The sequence below is a fragment of the Elephantulus edwardii genome, unplaced genomic scaffold (genome assembly GCF_000299155.1).
Source record: "Elephantulus edwardii isolate Elephantulus edwardi_28Jun2011 unplaced genomic scaffold, EleEdw1.0 scaffold00032, whole genome shotgun sequence".
In the NCBI taxonomy this organism is placed as follows: domain Eukaryota; kingdom Metazoa; phylum Chordata; class Mammalia; order Macroscelidea; family Macroscelididae; genus Elephantulus; species Elephantulus edwardii.
This window is the reverse complement of record NW_006399782.1, coordinates 6,798,765-6,826,258: the sequence shown is the minus strand read 5'-3', so window position 1 is coordinate 6,826,258 and position 27,494 is coordinate 6,798,765. Positions and strand designations below refer to the sequence as shown.

The window sequence follows — 27,494 nt, the reverse complement described above, 5'->3', positions numbered from 1 at the left end:
GGGTTTGGTTAGTTTGAAGGAAAAGGCCCTGGTGGTTTAAGTGTTTGGCTGCCAACTTAAAGGTCAGCTGTTTGGACTCACCCAGTGGCCCCTATGAGAGAAACATCTGGTTACACCTCCCAGCCCACCCCATAAAGATTACAGTCAGGGAAGCCCTGAAGGCAGTTCTGCTCTGTCACGTGGGGTCAGGCGAGTCAGAAATCAACATGACGGTGTCAAGAAACAAACAAATCTATAATAGTGATGGAAAGAAAAGACAGGAGCTTTGCTGAGGAACTCTTATGAGTTAATTTGTGGGTTGCCTGCACACTCGGATGAGCACAGGGACCCTGGAAATAAATGAGGAGGGAGAGTGCCTCCCGGCCCCCCAGGGATACACACACAGGGGCTCGTCCTGCACACACCAGTGAAACCTGGCCCCATCCACAAGGAGATACAGCTCCAGGAGCAGCTGAGAGAACCACAGTGGAAGTGAAAAGCGTACACTCACAGTGTGGGGACTGTAATTGCTGTCAAAGTCCAGAATGTGTATGGATGGTGGAATGGAAAAGAGTTTGCTCTGTAAACTTTCATTCAAACCACAATTAAAAAAAAAACCAAATACCACCACCACCAAACACAACACCCCACCAACACAATTGGAAGAGAGAAAAATGCAGACCAAAATTTAAATCCATTACAAAATCCAGACTTATTATTGTGCTAGAAACCAACAGACCCCAAAGACTTTGGCTTGTAGACACCCTTAAGCCTTATCTGGCATGGAAGCACTATTCCCATTAGGCCATCAGAGCTCCCTTCCAAACCTTCTCTGAACCCACTACTGGGGAACAACTTCTGACCAAACAACAGAGTCTTACAAAGGGAGGAATGTACTCCTTAATACAATCAACAATACAAGGGCATCGTTTACCCAAAACAAGCTCAGACTGCAGGAAGGGGCAGGAAAGAAGGATTCATGGAAATGGGAAACCCAGGCAGGAAGGGAGAGGAGGCTGTACATCAAAGAAGTCACAACCAAAATAAAAAACAAAGTTTGCATGAATTATTGAGTAGGAAACCACTGTGCTCTATCTACATCTCTCAATCTAACTGCAGTAAAAGGTTAAAATACTAATAAGAGTAACGAGTCACACAGGGTAATAATCCCCTCTCTGTTCACTGATGGAGACCCCGCGTGACCTATCCTTCCTCCTGCAACTCAGCCTCTGTCCTGTGTTCTGGCCACACTACCCGTCTTGCTGTTCCTTGAACAGGACAATGCTGTTCTCCACTCAGGGCACCAGCATTTGCTGTATCTTCTGCTTGCAACACTTTCCCCCCAGTTCATTGAAATCTCTGCTCAAATGTCACCTCCTCAGAGATGAGCTCAGTGTCCCACTGAAAAAGTGCCTCTTCCTTCATTCGCTTTCGTCCACCATGCTTGTTTTTCAAATGGTACTTACCATTATTTGACAGAGCCGTAAGGGGGTTAATAAGCACCCGACCACTAACAGGAAGAGGGGTGGTTTGAAACTACCAGTTGCTCCCCAGGAGAAAGCAGAGGCAATACGGTTCTGCAAAGTTTAACGGCCTTGGAAACCCACTGAGACAGGTCTACTCTTCCATATATGTCTCTATGAGTTGGAATTAATTCAATGGCAGTATCATTATTTAACATTAAGCCAGGTGCTGGTTGGTGGCTGTAAGGCTCCCCATCTGGGTAAATGTCACAGGCAGACCTGCTCCTGTCTGATGGAATGTTCCCAGAGCAGCATCTGATAGCAAACTAGGTTCTCTCAAGTACAAGGCCTTCTTGACAAAGTGACATCTGTGGGAGGTACCGAGGTTTTTGAGCGAGGGAGCAGTAGAGGAGAGGAGGGGAAAGGGAGAAAGCAGGGACGGGTGGCTACAACAACTGCTGGAACCGCAATTTCAGAAAGATTGCAAAACCTTGGCAAAAGACTAAAGAGGTAAGAAAGAGTCCTCACATCTGGCCTTCAGCAAAGTGTGTGCTGACTTTGGACAGAACTTGTCCCCAACTCAGCTGCCCTCAGAAAAGGCTCCTCAGAAACTGGACATTTAGAGGGAATGTGCTGCTGAACAGCGCCATCTCATGGCAGAGCCTGGAAGTGAAACGCCTGAGACTAGGTATCTGGTCCACCACTTTCTTGATTCCTTTTCTTATCGAAACTAACCCCTTATTGTGATTTGAATGAAAGTTTACTGAGAGAAATAATTTTCCATTTAATGATGCACACACACTGTGCTTTGCGACAGTGATGACAGTCCCATATTGTAGCAGCACTCTTCTCAGATCCTCCTGTGTTCCCTGTTTCCATTAAGACATCTTTCCTATCCTTTTCTTCTAATTCTCTTCTCTTTACCATAAAACAACTCATTATGGCAAGGCTGATCTTTTCATAGAACTGTTCTTCTATCTTGGTATTTGTCCCTATTTTAGCTTGTTTAGAGGTCTGGGTTTTGTTGGATGATTGTAACACTGAATGAATATTTCCTCTGTTCTGTAGACGCTACATCTATTCAGGGCCAGAGTTGCCAAAAGGATAAGGAAAGTAAGGCTTTTCAGAGAAAAACATGTGAAACTGGCCACAAGGCAAGCAAATCTTTGCTTTCCTTGTTTACTGGGTGCCCCATCTCTGTTATTGTTGTTGTGTGCTGTCGAGTTAGAACTGACCCTCCAATGGACTTCCAGAGGCCGTAAATGGCATAGGAGGAGACTGTCAATCTTTCTCCCACCGAGCAGCTAGCCGATTCGAGCCATGGACTTTTGGATTGGCAGTGCAATTCCTTACCACTATGCTGTCTCTGTCAGGGATTGTAAACTTTAAAAGAACAATTGTAAAAATTTACAATTCTGTAAAAAGGAGCTGTGGGGTTTGGAAGAGAGCTAGGTGCAAACCATATTTAGAAGTAGAATCTTTGCTGTGATAGAAAAAGGTCAAATTGCTTCCTGGAGATTAGCAGCACATACATAGTGAGTTGTGCTTCTAACCCAAAGGCAGTGCCTCTCCCCAAGTACGAACCCACTGGGAGGTCTGAGGGAGAAAGATGGACAGTATCCTTCTGTGCGATTTACAGCTTCAGAAAACCCACTGGAGGGTCAGCTCTGAGTCAGTCTGAGTTGACAGCAATGAGGTTAATGAGAATTGAGAGATTAGTAAATCAGCTTGTACTCACCTTGTTTACAGGGTAAACTGACACTGTTTCTGCACTAATTTAAGCCTTATTGTGACTACCACTGCCCAATTTGACAGAAAAGGAAGATGAGGCCCAGAGTGTTAAATCATGAGCCTGGTTGCAGGGCTAGTAAGTGGGAAAGTCAAAGTCCACACGCAGGCCAAGACATCCTGCCCCACAAGCCTTGCTCGATCCCTCTCTGCTTTGTGGTTCAGAGCCTCTGAGGCCTGGGCAGGCAGGGGAGAGTGAGACACATGCTGGAGGTCATTCTCGCTCAACTCTTAAAACCTGCCCTTGGATGACTTGGAGTGAGAGAAACAGTTAATAAAGTAGGAAAAACTGCACAGTGAGGATGGAGCACCAAACAGCTCCAGCCTCCTCAGTGCTGAGGGGTGCAGTGCCAGAGGGGCCGCTGTGCCAGGCTGCCCTGCCCCGATCCTGTGCGGGAACGGCCTGGGTCCTGCCCAGCCAAGCGAGTGGCTGTGCCTCTCAGCCGCCTTCACCATTTATGGTATCTGAGCCTCCGTTTGCCTTCACAGGCCAGTAAATCCTCCACACCAGGAAGGCGGGGTTCTCCTTCACGCGGGGCTGTTTGCAGAGCAGACTGAGCGGGCTGAGCCCTTGCCCCGTGCTCCACAATTTTGCTTTAAAACCCACATGTGTATGTGATCATGCAGCTGCCTCCAAGCCCCAGAGCAAGAAGAATAGCCCCCCAAAAGTCTTGATCTGGGGATCCCCACCTCTGAAGGGACTATTGCTCAGCTGGGCCTCTCTAATCCATTCTAAACACAGTCATCTGGGGACAGGCACAAGATTAGCTAGGAGCAGCTCAGAAAACAGAAAGCTGAGCCATGGGGCTCAGAATGCCACGCTGACTCTGTCAAGCACTCGACTTTGGGGTGGGCCATGAGGACCACCAAGAAGGTAGGAAGGTGATGGGAGGAAGTGAGACTTGGCCCCAGAGATAACCTTCAGATACATTCCCTTTCATCTTAATTGATAACACCATAGTTTCCCAAGGTCCTTCAGTGAGCCACAAAACTAGAAATGTGAGGATAAATGGGATAGACGTGTCGTCCAGAATGCTGGGTGCTCAACTCTTTAGGCCAGTGTGCCTGACCCGTGTGGAGGGCTGTGGAGGAATCCGGAAAATGAATTCATGGGCAGAAAGTCCACGGAGCATGCCTTCTCTTGGTAAGGTGGGTGACATCCTCCACTGTGCAAGTGGTACTGCCCAGCCTGCGGTCCCCAGCCTCCTGCCTCAGGCAGTCAGTCCACAGGCAAGTGGAGGAAAAGGCAGGGCATGGAGATGGGCATAGGCTTCCCTGATAAGGATCTGGGCTCAGTGGCCAGCTTCCCTGTTAGCTTTTGTGTTACACCAACTTTATGAGACCTCTGGGCCCTTGTGCACAGCATGGGGACAGCAGCCTTCTCACTGAGTTCTAAATAAGCATGGCTGAGGAAAGAGTATTCAACACTATAAGCAAAAAATGTTATTTTTCTCTCTTTCTCTTCCTAGGGAGCTCTGTTGGTCTAGTGGTAAGGATTTGTGTTGCCAACCCAAAGGCACATGGTTCAAATCTACCAGCTGCTGATTGGGAGAAAGATGGATAATTCCCTCCTGGGCTATATACTGCCTCTGAATACCCTCTGGAGGGTCACCTAAGGGTTGGTTCTGACTTGACCATAAACAACAAAAACAATAATAACTTTTTGGAAAAGCAATTTGCTGCAGCCTTCCAGGGGGCTCTCACTTCAAGGAGACACACACAGAGGGGACAGAGCCCTGCCTGGGAGCAGCGAGGAGACGAGAAGTTGTTCAAGCACCCAGGGGGCCCAGCCATGCATAGTGCCCGGGGCTCGGGTCAAGGGGGAGGTGGGGCGTGCTGCTTACCTGAAAGCCCTGGGCCCCAGTAGCTCTTCCCCGGAACTGTCAGCATGCCCGACACCACAGCCCACAGAGCTCAGACTCGAGTCCAGGGCTCTGCTGGGATTTCCTAGGACTAAGTGCTTGGAGCTGATCAATGGACAGCCATGATAATCAGATTACTGGTGGTGGACATAAACAAGCCCGGGGGAGGGGCTGTAGGAGAAGAGGCATAACCTGTGACCCTCAGGAAGACTTAATGCCCACACTCTGTTACCCAGTGTCCCCAACTAAGGGGTCATTTGAGAGATTTTAAGTCTGGAAGAAGTGTCTTGTGTGTGTGACGGGAGCTTCCTGAGCTGAGGGACGTCCTGTCTGTTCCCACAGCCTTTACAGGTCTGTCTCTCATGTGGACTGATGTCACTGTGTGCACCTGGAGCCCACCTCCTCCACCTGCCCACCTTCAGGCCTAAGGCCCCATCTCTGAAGAGTATATGTGCATATAGACAAGATGCTTCTAGGAGGGTCCTGGAGGTGCCTACCGTGGACGGTGACGTGGGCACTACAGGACGCCTGTCCCGAGCTGTTCTCCGCCAGGCAGGTGTAGGTGCCATCATCCTCTGGCAGGGCGTCCTGGATGCGGAGCTCGGCCACACCGGCCTCACAGGTGGAGTGGGCAAACTGGATGGGCTGCCCTGCAGGGAAGCACAGGTGAGTGAGGACACAGAGCAGCATGGCGGGAACAGGAGCACCACCGCCAGGGGCCAGGTGCTGTGCCCACTCCAGTCTACTGAGGGCTCATGACAAGTCAGGTCCAACCCAGCAGTCAGACAGGGCTTGGAGGCTGAGAAAGACAGGAGCCGGGGCTGTAAAGGCAAGGGCACCGGCTGGAAAAGGGACTCTAGGGGAATTTAGAACCCAGAATGGAAAGGAACCCTGTTCTAGGTAGTCAATCTTATAAAGGGTCCCTCTACAGAATTTTGGACCTGGAAAAGAACATCACCAGGGCATCTGGCCTCCAGTCCAGGCCACTCCTTTACACATCTCTAGAAATGATGATTCTATCTCCCCTTGCAGACATGTGTCAGAAAACAAGTTAGTGCCCATGACTTAATGTTACCATTTAGTGCATTTCTTCTGTGTAATTTGGGGCACTTTTGGGTTCAAAGACAAGACACAAAAGGAAAATGGAAACGACGTGGCCCCTTCCAACCAGGCACCTCTCTGGAGACGGGCATGCCTGCAGAGAACTTCAGCTCCTCCCCGAATGCTCTATATGCTGTTCCTGGGACTCTGTCCTTCTAGGACATAAGTTTTCATTTCCAGAGAGTTATAATAACAAAAAAAATCTCAGTACTGGAGATGCTAGCCTCAGAGCCGAAATGTGTCCACTTGCTATAGGAGAAGCAAGTGTCAGTTTCTTTACCAGGGCACAGGGTTTGCATCTCATAGAAGTAAGGGTGTTGGTGAGGGTGGGAGATACAGAAACAAGTCTTCTGTCTGTATGCTGTGTTTCCTTCTGCACATAGCAACACCTAGTGCCTCTCTGACAGTGTGGAAGAGAGACCCTCTAGCATGTCAGAGGCAAGAGTCCCCACACCTACTATACTTGATAAAAGTGCGGATGGAGCTGGGAAAGGCAGGGATTAAACCCTGCTACAGAGAGGACTCAGCGCTGCTCTTTCTACTTTTTAAGATAATGACACAGCTAAAACTTCACTGAGAATTCTGGAACATTCCACAATTGCCCCCAACATGCTTATGCTGTGTGTTGAGACAGTTCCTTTTATTCACTTTGGCTCCCCAAATATGAGATGGAATGGTGGGCTCATAAAGGATTTGTTAGTTCAGGGCATATTAGGATTAGAAAGACTGAATCTTCCGGCTCCAAAGCTGGGTGTCTTAACAATTAACAGCCATAAGCCCACTATTGTAGAAATAGAAAGATAACTAGTAAAACGTGTATGAGGATCCAAGAGGGAGACGGTGGGAGCACAGGGGTGAGGATGGGTATGGAAGTAATCATAGGGTCACACAATTTGATGGGTAGAGGGAGGGGAGGTAAAGGCAGTGGAAAAGATCTGGTGGGGATCCGAAAAGACAGGGTAATGGTATGCATAGTCCAATGGTGATTAATTTTATAAAACATAATGAATAGGAATGACTGTATGAAACACAATGTGAAGGAGGGATGGTGTGAAACAGTATATACAAATTTTGTAAGCAAATGAACATAAAATAAAAATGTTTAAAAAACCCCAAACCACCCAAAACAAAAACTAGTATCTGAGAAAACTCAACTTGAGCATGGGCGCCCTCTACTGGAACACATGTAGAAATGTCAAGAATCCTCAAGAATAAAATGAGACTGTTTTTCAAGTTCTAAATAGGTGACGACAAACTCAAATTCAATGCCATTGAGTTGACTCCAACTCATGATGATCCTCCACAGGATTACTTAAGCCATACATTTTTACAGGAGACTTCCCATATTTCTCCCACAGAGCACCCGCTGGATTTGATCCACAAGCAACATTTGGCTCTTGGTTAGCAGTGCACTGCATCGTACACACTATGGCTTACGGACAGGAGGCCCTGGTGGCCTACTGGGTAAGGAACTGCACTGCCAACATAAATACAGGTAGTTTGAATCCACCAGCTGCTCTATGAGACAAAGACGGACACTCACTTGCCCTGTGTTTTAGAGCCTCTGAAAACACTGGAGGGTCAGCTGTAAGTTGGTAGTAACTTGAGGGCACATATCAACAAAAACAATGGCTTATGCACCAAATGTGATTGTGTCTCTTTTTGTATGGCCTATAAGCTAAGGACAGTTTCACAATATTAAGTGGTTAAAAAAAAAAGACTATTACATGATTTATGAATATTTTCTGAACTTCAAATTCCAGGGTCCATAAATAAAATTTGTTGCTACACAGCCATGTTATCTCATTCACATAATTACCTCTATGGCTGCTTTTGTGCTATGGCAGCAGAGCTGAGGAGTTGGTACAGAGGGTTTATGTCCTGAAAGGATGAAAATGCTTGCTCTGCAGCCTTTTACAGGAAATGTTTGCTGGCCCTTGGACAGCTAAATAGAAATCAAGCCAACTTACCCATCAGGGAGCTCTAGAGTAAAGGGCCTAGTGGCAAGAAGCTATACTGCAACCCAAACGGCACACAGATTGGATCCATCAGCTGCTTCACAGGAGAAGAATGGGCAGTCTCCTCCCGTGTAATTTGCTGCCTCTGAAAACCCGCTGGAGGGTCAGCTATAGGCCAGTTCAGACTCGACAGTTCATAACAACAATAACAACACCCAACACGAGCTCTTAACTTCCACATTCTGGTGGTCTACCTCGTGGAACCTCCTGCCATGCACAGGAAATGACAGTTCTATCTTTGTTGGGGGTGAGAGGGATGAGAAACCTCCATTCTCTCAACAAATGGTTGAGTGAGAAGGACTGGTACCTGCCCTGCTCAACTTTGTCAATTCAATAGATGTCATTCATTTAGGTCTAAAATGAAAGGGTTCCACTTTTGGCATTAAAGGACCCCTTTAAAAAGGAGGGGTGTGGTGTAGGATTGTTCAACATGGCTCTCCTAGCTCATTGGCTTTTACTATTGTCACTTAGCTGACCACCACTTGTCTGAGTGGCAACATACAAACAAGGTGGGCAGAAACTAATGAGGGGATTGGTCAGCCTTGCCGTTCTGCCAGGTTTAAAGGGAGACGCCCTGTGGCAGGAAATAGGACTCACAGTACCAGCATGAAAGAAGCAGAGAATGCAGCAAGGGTCCTTCAGGGCCAAAGTGATTCCTGTGAAAGAATGGAGACTCTACAGTAGCCACGAACAAGCACAGGCCAACGTGGACAGCGCTGACCAAGGACAGTTGCCCCACAGAGTCAGAATCAGGGCTGGGGTCTTTCATCCAAGAAAAAGGAAGGATGGAGGAGGGAGACGTCAAAACTAGCAGAGCTCTGCAGGGAGTTGTGGTGGCTTAGTGATAAGGAGCTGCCAACCCAAAGACAAGCAGTTCGAATCCACCAGTTGCACCATGGCAGAATGATGGATATTCTCCTCCTGCTCGACTTACAGCCTCTGAAAACCCACTGGAAAGTCAGCTATGAGTCTGTTTCAACTCAACAACAAATAAAAAGAGCGCTTTGTAGTACTGACCTAAAGTCATGAGGCTAAAGGTCAAAGGACAAAGGGCCTGTGAGCCCACTTGAGACACTGCCCAGACTAAAGAACTGTAGAACCTGAATTGTAATGTGTTAACTTCCCTAAAAAACCAATATCATGAGTGTGATCTGTGACCATGGCAAAGGACTACAGGACCCAGGAGCTGAGTACTTAGAGCCCTGGGAAGATGTGGGAGTATTGGGATATGTCTGACTTCACTTCACAGGAATTGGTTTTATTCTGTTGATGTTCTGGATGGCAGTTATTTCCCTTTGTGGAGTTATTGGAGGTCAGGCACGGCCATCCCCACGCTGATCCCACTTGGTTGGGTTTTTTGTTATTGTTCTTATTTTTTTTTTTTTAAATATTATTATATCCTAGTTTACTTAAAAGCTCGCATACATTGTTTTTCATACTGATCTTTCCTATTTCCTTTATCCACTCATCTCTCCACCCATCAAATTGTGTGACCCTATAATTAACACCTCCTCCCCTGCCTATCCTCACCCCTCTTCTCCCACCCTTCCCCTCTTGGATCCTCATACAGGATCTACAATAATGATCTTAAACAGTATTTGTCCTTATGGGATTTGCGTGAGTTCACTCAGCCTAATGCTCTCCAGTCTCTCCAAAGTCCGGTAGTGATTTACAAAATCATTGCTCCTGCTTGCTGCATACTATTCCATCTGTGAATGTACCCTCATTTCTCAATCCATTCCATTGTGGTTGGACATTTGGGCTGTTTCCATGTTCTTGCTGTGGTGAATAATGCGGCTATGAACATTAGTGTACAAGTTTCTGTTTGTGCCTCAGTCATCATTTTCTCAGGGTATATTCCAAGCAGGGGAATAGCTGAGTCATACGGAATTTCTATGTTCAGCTTTCTGAGGAAACGGTCCCACTTGTTTTACTGTGAGTAATAATATTTGGTAATTAATTTTCCAAAGGACCTCCTTGTAAAAAAGGAAGAAAGGTCTGTAGGACGATAAAATGAAAAATAATTACTGGTCTATGACTCCCCAAACCACCTGCTACTAAATATAAGGCAAGTTATCTCAGACACTTAATTAGTCTGTTCGCTCATTTGTTCATCTGCTGACTTGACAAATATTTGTTGGTGGCCTGCTCTCAATTTAGCAAAGAGAATGAAATAGCTTACGTGCCTACGTGCCAGGCAGCTTACTGAGAATTTTCTGGAAATGATCTGATTTGAAATCCATGACTGCCACACAAAGTGGATGACTATATTCCCATTTTACAGATGAAGAACTCAAGACTCTGACAAGTAGCATTATGGCCAGTGTCTGCATCCAGTTACTTGCAGACTCCAGTTGCTGGGTCATCCCTGCCCTCGTGCTGCTTTCTTCAGCCACTAGAATGACACAGCCACACACAGTTCAGAGTGACAAGTGGGAGTGGTGTGAGGAGAAGAGTACAGAAATGGCAGAAAGGGGAGACTGGAGCAGGAGGCTGGGGCAGCGGGAACTCACCATTCAGCAGCCAAGTGATTTGGGGCACCGGGGTCCCCTGTACAGAGCACTTCAGCATGAAGTCCTGGCCCTCAATGACAGTGCAATCCTTCAGAACACTGGAGAAGGAGGGAGCCACCCCCGTCATGGTAGGCCCTGCACAGACAGAGAGCACACAGGCCGTGTTAGCACTGAGGCGTGGCCTCTCTGTGACTGACTAGTCACTGCCTCACACACTGACCCTTCACTGCCCTGGGTGCAGGTGTTAAAAAACACCTCCTTGCCTATCTTTGCCTGAATCTACCTCTGCAATCAAGAAGCTCTGGTGGCTTAGTGGTAAGGAGCTGTGCTGCCAACCCAAACACATGGGGTTCAAATTCACCAGCTACTCTGTGGGAAAAAGATGGGCAATCTCCTCCAGAGCCATTAAACTGCCTCTGAAACCCCACTGAAGGGTCAACTGTGAGTTGGTTCTGAATTGGTGTATGTAATGACAATGACATTCAGGGAAGCAGGTAGCACTACGTGTGTACAGACCAGGAGTCTGAGGCACCGTGACCAGCAGGGGCTTTTCACAGCCACCACATGCATTTCCACATTTGGCAGCAATCAGATCTCTAGACCTGCCTTCTCTCATCTCCGTGACTCAGGCTCCTTTAGTCTTGTCTCAACTTTAACTATCTTGAAGCATCCTGTCTTTCCTGGTCCTAGTCTATTAGTCACTATCTTGTAGAATCTTTAATAAAGACCCTGGTGATAAAGAACATGGCTGCAAACCAAAAGGCTGGTGTTTTGAACCAGTCACTCTGTGGAGAAACATGGGACCCTCCGCAGGCAGAAAGAGTACAGCCTTGCCAGCTTTATAGGCGGGGCTACTCTCTTACATTGGTCTCCATGAGTCAGAATAAACTTGAGGGCAATGGATTTAGTGGGAGCTTTATTAGTTTCTTCTTTAATGTGTATCATTAGTGATTACACAGGCTTTTCAATATATTACCACTTGTTACAGACCACATGCACATTGTTAAAGACATTTAAATTTATCAAAATGATTCATTATTTCTAATTTGTATACTGTATTTACATTGGGAAAAATTCAAGTTATATAAAACCATATAAAAATGAGGCGTTTCCAGCTCTCAAAAAGTTGCAAATAGAAATACCATTTGACCCAGCAATTCCAATATTGGGAATTTATCCTAAAGAAACTATAACTGCCACCCAAGCAGATATATGCACACCCATGTTTATTGTGGCTTTGTTAACAATAGCAAAGAGTTGGAAACAACCCAAGTGCCCAACAATAAACAAATGGCTAGAGAAGCTGTGGTATATTCACACAATGGAATACTATGCAGCACTGAAAAACAAGGAATTCATTAAATATTACACAAAATGGGTGACCCTGGAGGACATTATCCTGAGTGAAATATCTCAGTCACAAAAGAACAAATATTGCATAGGGCCACTGTTGTAAAATGGGACTGACACTGAGATGGAGGGAAGACAGAGAAAGAGGGGATGAATGATATATACTGCATTGAAACAGATGAGAGAAAGAATTGTTTAAAAGGGATATATGATTAGGTATTATTGTCATGACAGGAGTCCAGAATGAAGGCTGCACAGTGGAGTGGACTTGGGGGCAGGGATTGCATAACAATGAAAGAGTTTTACTTTTCAAGGAGAAGAGTGAATTAGGGAGAGGGGGCAGGCAGGGAGAAAAGTACAACAATGAATGACTAGAAACCCTAAGTCTCTGTAAACTTTCATTAAAATTAATAAAAAAAAGAAAGAAAAATACCAAAATATCTGTCATTAAAGAATTGAGCAAAAGAAAAAAAATATTTTCTACTGGTTTACTTACAAATTTCGTATACATTGTTTTTCACACTACATCCTTCCCATTTCCTTTACCCACCTTTTCCTCTACTGACATGGGGTTTTAAAAAAATTATCTTACGTTCTAGTAAAGCTTTATAAAAACAAAACAACTACCAATTAGACCTATTTGTATGGATCTACTTCTCAGTTCTCAATTCTGTTTCATTAATATGATCAATACTAGAGTGTCTCATGATTACTGTAGCTCTGTAAGTAAATCTTGCTTTTGGTGTTTTCAAACATTTATTTGAGTGAGAGTTTACAAATCATAGGGGTTTTTCATTCATATGCATTTTGTGTTATAACACTGCAATTACACTTTCATTCAATCTACACACATTTCTTTTTAGGATGATAGAAATGTAAAACTAGATGGTGGTGCGGCTGCACCGCCGTGATCATACCGAAAATGACTGAAGGGTATACTTTGAAAGGCAATTTTTATGTTATTTGAATTGTATCTCAATAACTCACTCATTGTTATAGAGTTGGAGCTGACTCAGAGCTGAGCCTTGACTGGATTTTTGAGGCTGCATATTTCATAGGAGGAAACTGTTCATTTTTTCTCCCCACAGGGCTGCTGGTAGATTAGAATCAATGGACTATGCCAACAGAGTTCCCTATATTGCAATAAAGCTGTTGGGGGAAAATAGGGAGTCAACCTGAAATGAAAAAGCCCAATATTAATTTGACTCTATTTCTGTAAATTCACAAATGAGGAATCCTTAGGATAAAACGGGCTCTTGGTACATCATTAATTTCTGTAGTCACAATACACCTGTTTGTCACTTGCCCAGACACAGAGCCCTGGTCTGGATGATGAGGCATGGCTGGTAGACTTCTGAACCCTGCCTACAGGCATTCACATTAAACATCTCCCAATGTGCTCTTACTCTTTTTGAGTTGTTTAAAGTAGAACAAGCGAGCTGTAACTGTTAACAACCTCAATCTCTTCTTCCATCATGGTGCTGCCAATTGGCCCAGCGGTGAGAATCTTTGTTTTCTTGATGTTGAGCTCCAATTTATAAGACTATATAATCCTTGACCTTCTGCAGCAAGCATTTCAAGTCCTCCTCAAACTAGGTTGTATCATCTACATAATGTAGGCTGTTGGTGAGTCTTCCTCCTATCCTGATGCCACATTCCTCCTCACAAAATTCATATAAATTGAAAAAGTATGGAGACAGGACTTATCCCTGATCCACTCCCTTCCTGATTTTGAACTATGCAGTGTTTCACTGCTCTGTTCTGAGGACTGTTTCCTGCTTCAATATAGGTTTTACATGAGCTTACAGTTAACACCTTACTTGGCTCCACAATTAACCCTCTTGGCACCAGCTGTCAGGATATCAAAAGATAGACTGCATTAGGTAAAGCTGCTGTCAGGGACCTCTCCAGAGTATTGAAAAGCAATGATGTCAGTTTAGAGACTAAGGTGCCCTTAATCCAAGCCATGGTCTTTGCAATTACTTGCTATGCATCTGAGAACTAGACAATGACTAAAGATGACCGAAGAAGAACGGATGCCTTTGAAATGTGGAGAAGAGTCTTGAATATATTACGGACCACCAAGAAAACAAATAGGTCTGTCTTGGAGAGAGTGAAACCAAGTTTCTCCTTGAAGCTTAGAATTTTGAAGCTCTGTCTCACATATTTTGGGCATGTGGCCAGGAAGGACCAATCCTTGGAGAAGGACATCATGCTCAGAAGAGTGGAGGAATAGCACAGGAGAGGAAGACCCCAGATGAGACAAACTGATACAGTAACTTAGGGCAATGGGTGTTAGTATGTCAGAGTCAGTGAGACTGTCTCAGGACAGGGCAGGTTTCAGAGGTGTTGTACATAAGGTTGCTATGAGTCACAGGTGACTTGATGGCACATAACAATAACAACAAAGTAGGACATAAGCAAGATCCTCATAGTGTAATTATTGACGCTATTGGCATTTCTAATAATCTAAGTTTCCTATAAGTTCTTGCTTTTTTTTTGCAACTTATTAATGGAAAAAAATTGGTAAGGCTATTTGTTTGTAGAGTTTTTAGAAGTCTACAGTCTTACTGGTTTTAGCCTGGTGAGGCTGTTTAATACATTCCCCAATGGTATGACCTTACACCTAGAATTAAATGCATTCAAAGAATATTAAAGTTTCAGAAATATGCTTGTGTTACAAGAGCAAATTAGGATAGAAAACAGTATAGATAGCATAATTCAAATTGTGTTTAAGTAAAAAGTAAACTCCCAATATTATAATTAAGTAATCATTTTCTATTTTGTCTAAATTTCCTTTAATGAGCATACAATCCTTTTATGCACAGAATTATAATAAGTACAAAATATATGGGATCTCACAATGTTATGGATTGCTGTATATTCTCCAGAAATCTATGCTCTAATCCTAACTATCAGGACTTATGGTCCTCAGTCATGAGGTCATTCTAGAGCAAGGTGGATACTAATAAAATATTATTTGTATCCTTATAAGAAGTGATGAAAAACAGGCACAGAGAGAAGAAAGTCATGTGAGGCAGGAGGCAGAGACTGGAGTGTGAAAGAAGCTGAGGAATAGAGAGGGCCCCCCAGGAACTGGAAGAGACAAGAAAGTTGACTTCAGACAGAGTATGGTCCAACTGGGACCTTAAGTTTGAACCTCTGGCCTCTAGAATTGAGAGATAATAGATTTCTGTAGCCTCTAAATTTGTAGTAATTTGTTATGCCAGTTGTAGGCAACTAACACATCATCCCATCTTACTCTAAAGCCATACATTTAGTGAATGCTGTTAGTTCTCTGTGGTTAAAAAAATGAGTCATAGCAAATACTGTATAAGACCATAATCAAAAGATAACTTGTAAATCATGTATCCATGGGGAGATGGGTAGGAGCAGAGGGTGAGGATGGGCAGGGGGGTAATCATAGGGTCACACACCTTGATGGGTGGAGAGAGGGGTGGGTAAAGGAAATGGGAAAGATCCATTGTGAAAGACAATATATACACACTTTATAAGTAAATCAGTATAGAATAAAAATTTTATTTTAAAAAAAGTGAGTCACAGCATTACTCTGACATCTGATGAACCTTAAACAGGTAGTTCTGAGCTGGCTTGGGAGTAGGGTATATGGAGTTGGAGTTTATTTTGAGATGATCCTAAAGTGAATTACTGATTAAGAACAACTGGCCAGAAGCAATATATCTGGCCTTGGCATGTGGGTGCTGATATTTGATGGTATCTCCTAGACTAGAGCTAGGGCTCGAGTGGTGGAATGTCCACAATGTAGGGTGCACTCCATGAATGTGAGAACCTAGAGAAACCAGGGTGACCTCACAGAGAACCTACGGTGATCTGGAGGAACGCACTCACTTTTCACCAGGAGGGTCCAGCTGCAGGACACCTGACCTCGGACGCTGGAGGCTGTACAGCTGTATTTCCCACTGTCCCTCACGCGGGCTCTCAGCAGACAGAGAAAGTGGGAGCCAGCATCTTCATAAACCTCAATGGTGCCTTCTCGCCTCTTGATGGGCACACCGTCCAGGAACCAAGTCACTTCTGGCTTTGGGACCCCTGAAACTATAGGTTCAAGCAAAAGACATGAGACCCCTACAGAGTTCATTGTTTTGGGTCAGGGCGGCAATAAAAGGACTCAGTCTTGGGTGCCTCCTACTTTCTTAACCTCAATCTTCTGCTCCCAAAGTATGAACATCCTAACACACAGTTAGGGGCTTCAGGGAGGAGGAATACAAATGTAAGGGGCCAGGTCTCCAGGGCAGCCATGGCTGGGAGAAGGGAGGAAAGAGCAAAGTAGCTTCTGATCTTGGAAGAGGGTGGTTGTGGGAGAAATTTGCACACAGGATTGATGCTGTATTCAACACCGAGCAATGGGTCATGTTTCTCCAGAATGAGGGGCATTACTAGTCGAGCCTTGCATGGCAGTTTCTTGGATGGCCTCGTTCAAGGTGATGGGGTGAACGCAGGAGGCTCTGCATCAGCAGTGTACTGAAGCAGGGGGGCTACCAAGGGGCTGTGTTTTGGGGACCAGTGACACCAGATAACTCTACTCACCCTCACATCTGAATGTGACTCTTTGATCCTCGCTCACTTCCTGGCTCTGGGGTTTGCTCTCAAATTTGGGGACTGCTGACTCCCTCCAGCTCTCCAAGGGGACCTTCCTGGCAGCAACCTTGCTCACATGTTGTTGGTTCTGGAGATCAGACTCTCTTGAGTGGTGGGTGGCTGGAAGGGACACTGCTGGCCTCTTCCGCTCTTCTCTGGGGGGTGTGAGGGCCCCTGAGGCTGGGGTGCTCTGCTTGGACTGGGTTTTTGCTGCCTGCAGGGTGATAGTGCTGGAAGTCATCTGAAGGACAGGGGCCTTCAGGACTTTTCTGGGGGAGTCCCCCGGTGACTCCACTTTGGACTCCCTCAAGGGCTGAGGTTGGCTGTTGGTGGCCCAGGCAGGGGAGGCATCCTTCTGGGTTCTGGAACAGTCCTGACTTCTGGTCGCAGTCTCTAGGCTGCTCCGTTTGGATCCCTCTGCAAGTCCATTGGTTACTTCCCTCCTGACGTCTGCACTGGCAGCCTGTGTGCCTCTCACAGATGACCTGTGTGACAGTGCGGAGGGGAAAACCCGGGAAAGGGAGGTACGATAGCATCTGGTTACTCACAGACATTACCTGGCAGAAGGCAGATTCCAGGAATGACAAATGACCACAAATTAAGAGCAGTTCTGTTTCCTTGGCACTTTTCTGTTTTCCAACCCAGAAAGTAAGCAGCTACTCTTGGCACTTCCCTGTCCCTCCTTACTCACACCAGAGCCCCATTTTCTCTAGAGTTCTTCAATCTGCCTTTCCCCCTACACTCCATTTCCACTAGTGCTTCCCCAGTTTCCAAACATCCAGCTCGTTCTCCCTTATCCTCTCTGCCCCTCTCAAATCCATTTTCCACAGAGTAACCATAGTCAGTCTTCTAAAGGTAGAAACCAAATTATGTCGCTCCAAGCTTAAGAACTCTTCAGCAGCTCCTCTAGGAAACTGAAAATAAAACTGAGCTCCTCAAGCCGCCTGTAAGGACAGCCCTCCACGAGCCAGCTGCAGCCTCCCTCCTGAGCCTCATGGTCTCCACAGCAGGCAAAATTGCAGCCACATGAGTGTTTGGGGCACTCAAGCATTCCCACTTCTCCTCTGTTTTCATATTTTCTATTTTCTCTTGAAGGAGCTCCAGGAAATAAGGGCAACTAAGGTAAGGAGATGGCTGCTAACTGAAACATTGGTGGTTCAAACACACCCAGGGATTAGAAGATAAAGATCAGGTGCTCTGATCCCATAAAGACTACAGCCAACAGGTGAGGGAATTTGTAGGGCAATTTGTAGGAAATTTACTTCATCACATAGAGTGACACTTGAAGGCCCATATCATACCATGCCGTGCCATGCCATGCCATACCATACCTACCAACATCACGTCACATCATAACATAACATAACATAACATAACATAACAACATAACATAACATAACATAACATAACATAACATAACATAACATAACATAACATAACACAACATAACATAACATAACACAACATAACATAACACAACATAACATAACACAACATAACATAACATAACACAACATAACATAACATAACACAACATAACATAACACAACATAACAAACAACATCTCTCTGGAACACTTTCTCCTTGAGTTTTTATTTACCTAGTCATGATAAGGAGATCTAGAGGCCTAGCAGCAGCGAGCTAATAGAGATGTACAATCTAATACAGTATATCTAACTAGCAAGGAGTTGTATTTCTATCCCAAAGGCAACCAGTTCGAATCTACTAGCAGCTCTGAGGAAAAAAAGACAGGTAATCCCCTCCCATGTGACTTATGCCTTTGAAACCCGCCCTGCAGGGTGAGTAGATTCCAACTCAGTTATGAGAAGTCATGATCATGTTTTGTAGTTCTGAGCTCTAAGATAAAATCCTGGAAAAGGCTGTCCCGATAGCCTAACCTAAATGAATGTTGATTTGTAATCCATATATCTGCAGTTTCTAAGTATGTACCCATGCCACCTTGCCTAATGCCCTTTTCTAGACTAGACTGTTTGCTCATTTGTTTAGACCCAGTGTTTAGTGCTGAGCCTCTGGGGTGTCAAAGCCCTTGAAAATTGGCTTTTCTATCCATTGTGTTGGGGGCATGGTTTACAACTACCTTAGCCATGGACACATAGTCTTATAAATCATCAACAACATCTGTGGGGTGGGAGGGAAGAGAGAGAGAGAGAGAATGATGGAGAGAGGGTGAAGAGACTATATGGCATTGGTGTGAAGAGAGGAAACTTGGAGACGTAGCCACAGTTAAAGGTTTTGCTTGCTGAACTGAAACCTGGAAAAGTTGACTTGTAATTGCTCTGAGATCAAGTCTGCTGAGTAAGTGAGGAAACCAGTGGCTTCTTGCATTTGTGCTGTTGAACTGAAACCTGGACTTTCACTAATTGAGGAATTGTGTCTTGCTGTTAATCTGGCTTGGGACTATTGGACTAAATCTGGACTTGTATTGGTGATATTCTTTGCCTCCTCCAATCTCCAACCTATCTTCCTAATAAACCCCACAACTATATGAGTAAAGTCTCTGAGTCTTGCAACAATCATGTGGGCTTTAGTAAAAATAACTGCAAGAGCATGTGGAGGGGTGGAAAGTCTGACTATGTAGCTCTTTGTATGGTGTCGGGGTACGTGAACAGGACAGATTGGTCCTTAGAGGAGGATATCATGCTCAGAAGGCTGGATGGACAGGGGAGGGAGACCCCGGATGAGATGGATTGATACAGTAACTGGGACAATGGGGCTTGGTGTGTCAAAATTAGTGAGACTGGCTCAGGACAGGGAAGGATTCAGAGCTGCTGTACACAGGGTTGCTATACATTGCAGGTGACTCAGTGGCACATAACAACATACTCTGGCAGGTTTGGAAGCAGGAGTGGCAACCACTTCTTAAATAACATGCTTCTTGAAAATCTATGAGCTTTGATAAATGTCGATAGTTACAAAGGGGCTTCAGACCTTTTGTTCATAGGGTCGCTATGAGTCGTGCTCAACTGGAAGGCAATGAACAACAACAACAACATGGACATTATTGATGGGGACAGTTTCCCTTTTTGAAGTGAGTAGAAGTCAGAGTTGGCCTTCTGCACCTTACAAATGCCCTTTTTGCAGCTCCACACAGGAAATGAAGTTCTTGATGTAGGTTTGCTGAATGAATGAATGCATTACGACCTGAAGAGTGGTAAGGCCCCCTTTTAAAGCAAAGCATCTTTTTAAAGGATGGTAAGTGAAGATGCCACATAGATACTAAAAAAGATGACACTGAAATGACTAATCCCCAATCTCTCAGAGTCTCAACACTGGCATCCTTCCTGATGTGGAACTTGTACTGTAACACAAAAGCAAAACAAAACATCCAAATACCACCAATAAACAAATGGATAGAGAAGCTCTGGTACAATCACACAATGGAATACTATGCAGCACTGAAAAACAAGGAACTCATGAAATATTATAAAAGATGGATGATCCTGGAGGACATTATGCTGAGTGAAATATGTCAGCCATAAAAAGACAAATATTGCATAGGGCCACTGTTTTAAAATGGGACTGGCATCACGGTTGAGGGAAGACAAAGAAGGAGGGAATGGATAATGTATACTGCATTGAAACAGATGAGGGAGAGAGCTGTTTAAAAGGGATATATTATTGGGAATTATTGTCATGACAGGAGTCCAGAATGAAGGCTGCACAGTGGAGTGGACTTGGGGGCAGGGATTGCATAACAACAAAAGAGTTTTACTTTTCAAGGAGAAGAATGAATTGGGGGGGGCAGGGAGAAAAGTGCAACAATGAATGACTGGAAACCCTAAGTCTGTAAACTTTCATTAAAATTCACAAAAACCCAAAAATCAATCAAACAAACAAAAAACCCATCCAAATAAAAATGAAGCCAAAACCAGCCAATTCTCCCTTCCTCCCTGATGATTCAGAAATTCAGTACATTTCTTCCTAACAACACCTCTTTTCCTTATAGGGCATTTCAGGTTGGAAACTGTAAGAATCACAAAGGTTTGACATACCTGTTGATGTTGTCCAAGCCTGAGAAAAAGGAGGAAGAACAGTTAGTGGACTATTTTATTCACTAAGAAGAGAACATAATAAAGCAGCAATCCATTTAACTTGGGGAGTTTCACTTCGTGAGCACGTCCCCATCACCAGCTTGGTTGCCCTGCTTCTGAACACCTTTGGTTAAGTTGATGAACCCACCCTGCCCTGGGCACACTGGTGGCGTTTTGGGTACTGTCCTTCCCTCCTTCTGCCTGGCATGGGCTCTCCCCTAGTGACCTCTGCGACCACACCCTGAGGGCACACCACTTGTTCCTGCTCACTAGCTTATAAAACTCAACCTACAGACTCACAAAAATATCTACTGAAAATTCCAAACTCAGACACCTTTAAGTAGTACATGTCCTTAAAAAAAGCCCCAGACAACCCTTCAAAAAGGGATCAGTTTTGATAAATAACTGCTTTAAAAATTTATAAAGTATTATTTAATTTCATTCTTTAAAAGCAAAATATACACTCAGTAATTTTTTCTATCATAATCTTGAAATAACTTTCACCATGGCAAAATTTCAAAACTACATACCAGTAGAGAGAAAGATAAAACAAGTCCTGAGTGGTATCAGCCAGATTAAGGCCCTCTCAACATTTTACCATTTTTATCAATCCCTTTTATTTTTTTGCTTATTTTCATCCCCCAGTCCCCACTCGCCTGCTGGAATCTTTTAAAGTCAATATAGGACAGTTTATCATTGTGCCATTATGTACTTCTGAACTGTTGTTGTTTGTTGTAGACAGCTTTTAATTCAATCGTAGGGCATTAAAGAGGTTTGAATCCACCAGCTGCTCCAGGGGAGAAAAACAGGCAGTCTGTCCAGTTAGATTTCAACAGAAACATTCTCACTGAGTGAGAGCCAACTCCTTGCTGCCCCTCCAGCGGGTTTTCAGGCTATAAACCTCAGGAGGAGATGGTCCATCTTTCTTTTGGAGATGGAGATTGCTCACCTCTACCTCATGGAATAGATGGTGGATTCGAACTGTTTGCCTTTGGGTTGGAAGTACAACTCTTTACTCGCTAGGCGACTGGAGGGTCAGCTAGGAGTTGATTTTTACTTGACAGTAATGACAGAAAGTGAGAGAGCACTTTGTCATTTTCCTGGCGTTGCAGAGCCCTGGAATGATGCAAGTGGCTAACATGCTCCAATACTGACCGGCCAAGTCTGAGCCCACCCTGAGGTAACTTAGAAGAAACGTATGGCGATCTGTTCTGAAAATCCAGCCACCGAACCCCCTGCAGAGTAGTTCTACCCCAATACACACTCATTCCTCATGTTAGAATCAACTCAAAGACAAATGATTTGTTTATTGATTTGTTTCAATTTTCAGGTTAAGGACAAGGAAAGGGTGAGTGAGAAATACAATGTTCTAGACACCTAACAGCAGGGCCTCATTCAGCTGTGGTTTATGAGGCAAAGTCTCTGATCAGGACCAAGATTATTTTTTTTTTAACATGTTGTTGTTACATGCAGTCAAGTCGATTCTGACCCATATTGACCCTATGTACAACTGCTCTGAAGCCTGCCCTATCCTGATCCAGTCTCATGGACGCCAACACAGCTACACCCATTACCCCAGTTATTGTATCAATCCATCTCATCTGGGGTCTTCCTCTCCTGCACTGTCCCTTCACCCTTCTGAGGATGATGTCCCTCTCCAAGGACTGGTCAATCCTTGAAATATGCCCAAAGGTATGTCAAATGGAGCCTCAAAATCTTTGCCTCCTAGAAGCAGTTTGGTTTTATCCTCTCTAGGATGAACCCATTTGTTCTCCTAGCAGGCCATGGTATATTCAATATTCTTCTCCAGGACCACAGCTCAAAGGCACCAATTCTCCTTCTGTCATACCTAATCATTGTTCAGCTTTCTGATGCATAACAAGTGATTGCAAAGACCATGGCCTGGAGCAGGCCCACTTTAGTCTCTAGACTGACATCTTTGCTCTTCAGCACTCTGGAGGGGTCCCTGACAGTAGCTTTTCCAACATGATTCGTCTTTTGATTTCCTGACAACTGGTGACAAGAGTGTTGTGAAACTAAGCAAGCTGAAATTGTTAACAATCTCAGTCTCTTCTTTGTCAATTGGCCTAATGGTGAGAATCTTTGTATTCTTAATGGTGAGCATAATAAAGCACTATTTCACAGAACTTGCTTCAGTTAAACATGTTTATACACATATGTGCATTCTGGGTTGCAATGTACAATATATTTCTTTCTGTGAATTATGAAAAATAGGCACACAAAAGAAAAGGTAAAGAGAGCAAAGAGGAAAATTTCTTAAAAAAGCAAGGAGGCATGGAAAAGAAAATGGTTATCTCCTTTCCGTGTCCTCAAATCCAGCCCTAGTCAAGGTTTCTGCTACAGTGAAGGAACAACAACCCCTTTTCTCATTAGTTCCTCCTGCTTCCCCAGGAAGTTAGAGAAATTGAGGAAAATAGAAGAGACATATTCAAAGATCTTGTAAAGAAAAGAATCATCATGAGGTAGATTGTTGATGGAGGAGGTAGAGATCAGAGGTGATGATGGAACATCTAGTGCGTGCGAAGAGGAAAGTGGGGATCCTGGGATAGCAAGAGTTAAGTTGAAGGAAGATCTGTTTTGAAGGGTAGAATGGATGATAAGCCTTGTTTTAAACAGGTCAAATTTAGGGTGATGTCAAGACATTAGCCATGTCCATATCTCTAACCTTCAATTATACATCTAAAAAGAGAGCTTGAATGAGAAGAAAAGACCAAAGACCCAGACATGAGGGTGGAGTGTGCAGACACAGTGAGGGTGGCAGCCTGCCTCCTAGCTCCTCCCTTTGGACAGGGACTATGATGCCTACCCCACCGCCCTTACTTCTGGTTAAAGATTTCATTCTGGGCAATGCATGAGTGTGTAAACACGCAATGTGTACACACACAGATGCACTAGGGTTCAGATATCAGAGGAGACTCATTCTTCACTATCTCCCCACACCCCCACCAGGAGATACCTTGGATGGAAAGCTCAGCAGACATGGAGGCCTTGCCTGACCCATTGACTACCATGCACGTGTACACGCCCACATCTTCCTGGCTGACTTCCTGGATTTCCAGTATCTGTGCTCCATTCTTCTCAGACATGGACACACGGGCACTTGGCTGCAGAGGAACCTCTCCCTGAGGACAGTAATAGAGTAATTTGGTCATTAAAAACCTGCTCACTTCTTGGCTGTGTTTCTTTCTCCTATTACCCATGGTAGGACAGAGACACCATAATAAGGTAGCAAAGCCCTCTGGGTCAACATAACAAGATATCAGCCTTTTATTAATCTAGGGGCCTGACTTGAGGTTTATGCATATGGTGTGGTATTTGGTCTAGGTTAGAGCCTTTGCCTGGAAGTTAACTTTATTTATATTTAAAGAAAACTTTTATACTTGTTTACTTACAAAGTTCATAAAAATTGTCTTTCACACCAGATCTCTCCCGTTTCCTTTACCCACCCCGCCCTCCACCCATGTGTGACCTATGATTACCTCCCCATACCCATCTTCACCCCTCTGTTCCCTCCGTCGTCCCCCTTAGGCCCTCATACATGTTTTACTATTTATCCTTCTATTTCTACAATACTGGTCTTGTACAGTATTTGTCTTTATGGGACTAAGTTCACTTAGCATAATGCTCTCCAGTCCCTCCCAAGTTAGGTAGTGATTTACAAAATCATTGCTCCTGCATGCTGTATATTATTCTATCATGTGAATGTACCATAATTTCTCAATCCATTCAATTGTGGTGGGACATTTGGGCTGTTTCCATGTTCTTGCACTGGTGAATAATGCTGCTATGAACATTGGTGTACAAGTCTCCTTTGGTGCCTCAGTTCTCATTTTCTTGGGGTATAGTCCAAGCAGTAGATTAGCTGAGTCAGATGGAATTTCTATGTTCAGCTCTCCAAGAAAATGCCAAACTGCCTTCCAGAGTGGTTGTACCATTTTACTGTCCCACCAACAACATCTAAGAGCCTCTATCTCACCACATTGTGTCCAACATTTATTACTTGCTGTCATGTTAAACTTTGCCACTGCTACTGGAATGAGATGATATCTTATTGTGGTTTTTTTATTTGCATCTCTCTTTTTACTAGTGATTTTGAGGATGGAAATTAACTTTAAAGAAACTCAAGTTTGAGGTTGTTGTTGTTAGGTTCTAATGAGTCAAGCATGACTCATAGGGACCCGATGAACACCAGATCTCAAACTTTATTTCAGCCTTCCTTTGCTTTCTTTTTCTTTTTTTCTCTTGGATCAGTTCAGTAAAGGTTCCATCATTCTTTTATCTAAGAATTTCATCTTTGAAAATCCTACTTTTTCTTGACCTTGTCTCAACTGTAACTTAAGGCACCTTACAGCCTTGTTAATTCCCACCTACTCTATGCTGCCTCTGCTTCTCCCTTGCCCATCACTCCCTCCACCTTTATCTTTGTTCAGCATTGAATGATTACAAAGCCCTTCATGGATCTTCCCTCCAGTTTTCTGAAGTGTTGTCACTACTTCCTTACAGAGGGAAACAGAGCTTCAGAGATCAAATGACTTGCCCAAAACCATACACTTTGTGAACCTGCCAGCCACGGCTAGAAATTTAATCTTTTGACCTCAGTTTCTACTCTCTTGAGATTGTCATTCGGTCTTAGCTCCTACATGTTTTCCACTATCATGTAAATTTCAAAATCATGATTAACACTATGGTCTGTACAACAGGGAAGTATGTAAAAGAGGCAAAACCAAACATTATTATAAAACATGTACAGAATCCTTGAAAATCACTTACAGTTGAAATAAAACTAGAAAGACAGACTCTCACTAGTCTTTACAATGGTTCCCAAACTTAGGTCAAAGGCAGAGTAGACAAAAACTTCACCTTGAGCCAGGTAACCTGTGGTTGGGGCCGGCCAGTGATCTTGCAGGAGAATCGTCCCATCTGTCCTTCTTTGACCACCACTCGGCCTAGTTTGGTAGCAAACTTTGGCGGGCACTCGCCCCAGATGCTAGGGCGGGTCTCCACTGCAGGGATGGCAAACCTGTCCCTGAGAAGAAATCAGAATGTAGAGAATCCAGCCAGCAATTCAGACCCTCCTCCCTCCACCCCTATGCAGGTTGGTGCTAGAAACTCAGAAAACACAGTCACCCTAATTCTATGGGAATACAGTAGAAACACATTTCTAATATCCTTTTTGGAAAAATCTGTGGTATTAACATTTATTTTCTTTACCTCCTGGGCATGCAGCTAGATTTCATAGTTAAGTACATCTGAATTCTGATTAGCTCTGGACAACAGAGCAAGACAAGTAATGTACGACTTTCCTAAGCCTGATTTATAAAAACCCCTCTTGTGAGGCTCTATACTTTCTGAAGAGAGACTATATAGTCCTAGAAGATGATGGAGCCACACAATGGAAGGAACTTGGGCCTCAAAGATACTATAGAAGGCTCCCCCCATCTGTTCAGGAATATTTGAATTGGACTCTGAGCAAAAAAGAAACCTTCACTGTGTTATACTATTGTGATTAGAAACTTTGTCTGCTACAGCAGCTATTATATATAGATATAATATTATATATTATAATATATATTATATGTAATTAATATATGTAATATATTACATTATCTATTATTTACCCTCACTAATGTCAACATTCACTCTATTATAAGTATTTATTATAAGTATCACATATTGTTTGCTTCAATTTCTATGTTCTGACTATTGACTCAATAAAGTACCTACAGTTTATGGCCACATCTCTGACTTCCTCAGCATTCAGTAGCTCAGCAAGTCAAAGAGGTTAACACACAGAGGCTGCCTAGATGAGGCTCTGTGTGAGTGACACATTATATATCACAAGGTACTGCTCACTAGTCATTATAACCTAGGATGTCCAAGAAGACTTACTCCCTAGACCTGTCCTGGTGAAGGAAAAAGAATTTTGATTTTTACCCTACCTTGAACATTCCAGAACTTACCCCAAGGATTTGGAAGCAGGTGGACCAGGTCTCTTCCCAAATCCTCCTGTGAGTATGAAACACACAGAAAGCGGCTTTTTAGCATAAAGTTTGCTTTAGCCAACCTGGAGTGATGAGAGTCAGGAAGATTCAACAACAGAGGTGGGTAAGATAATGACGTTGACAGTTAAACCTAATTGAAGTGTACTGGGTCAGGCATAACAGTAGACATTTCACATGCATTATTGCATTTGTTTCGTGCAATAATTTGGTGACGCTGCTGCTACATTATCTTTTTATTTTTCTAAACCAAGGAGAAATAGGAGATTTAGAGAACTTGTACTCATACAAGGTCACAAAGTCAGTAACAGTGGGAGAATCAGGAAGTTAGTTTGGTCTGCCTGGTTGTAGAACACTTAATCACTCTCCTAAGCTCTCCGATATTACAATGGACCCTCCACTTTGTAGTGATCCAAGACTTCTCCCCCGAAATGTCAAGGCTGAAGGCAGGGAAGGAGATTCATATGCACATCTTACTATGTCTATTCATGCCTGGTATAATCAGGACTCCATACTTCCAGACAACAGCAGCAGGCTGAAGTGGAGCAGGGCCACTTACAGACGATGACCCACAGTGGTACCAGCACCCCGAATCAGCAGAGTGCTGCATTGGGCACCTGTCCTGGGTGAGCTGTTCCAAGTCTTGGGTGAGATGCCGGCATACTGGGTGCTGCCTGTGCTGGGTGAGATGCCGGGATGCTGGGTGCTGCCTGTCCTGGGTGAGGTGC

General features: G+C 44.1%; 1 protein-coding gene across 6 annotated transcripts in view; it reads right to left on the bottom strand.

The window, feature by feature from the left end:
• Window positions 1–27,494, bottom strand: part of MYLK (myosin light chain kinase) — a 312,184-nt gene that overhangs the window by 161,333 nt on the left and 123,357 nt on the right. For 3 of the 6 annotated variants that reach the window (XM_006884219.1, XM_006884222.1, XM_006884220.1), the window contains exons 3-10: window positions 26,728–26,773; window positions 25,628–25,793; window positions 23,724–23,889; window positions 20,708–20,726; window positions 16,644–17,179; window positions 15,945–16,151; window positions 10,725–10,859; window positions 5,590–5,742 (exon numbers count right to left, since the gene is read on the bottom strand). In XM_006884219.1, coding sequence (XP_006884281.1) covers window positions 5,590–5,742; window positions 10,725–10,859; window positions 15,945–16,151; window positions 16,644–17,179; window positions 20,708–20,726; window positions 23,724–23,889; window positions 25,628–25,793; window positions 26,728–26,773 — 1,428 coding nt within the window. The remainder of the gene's footprint in view (window positions 1–5,589; window positions 5,743–10,724; window positions 10,860–15,944; window positions 16,152–16,643; window positions 17,180–20,707; window positions 20,727–23,723; window positions 23,890–25,627; window positions 25,794–26,727; window positions 26,774–27,494) is intronic. The other 3 variants (XM_006884221.1, XM_006884224.1, XM_006884223.1) reach the window with 1 other exon arrangement.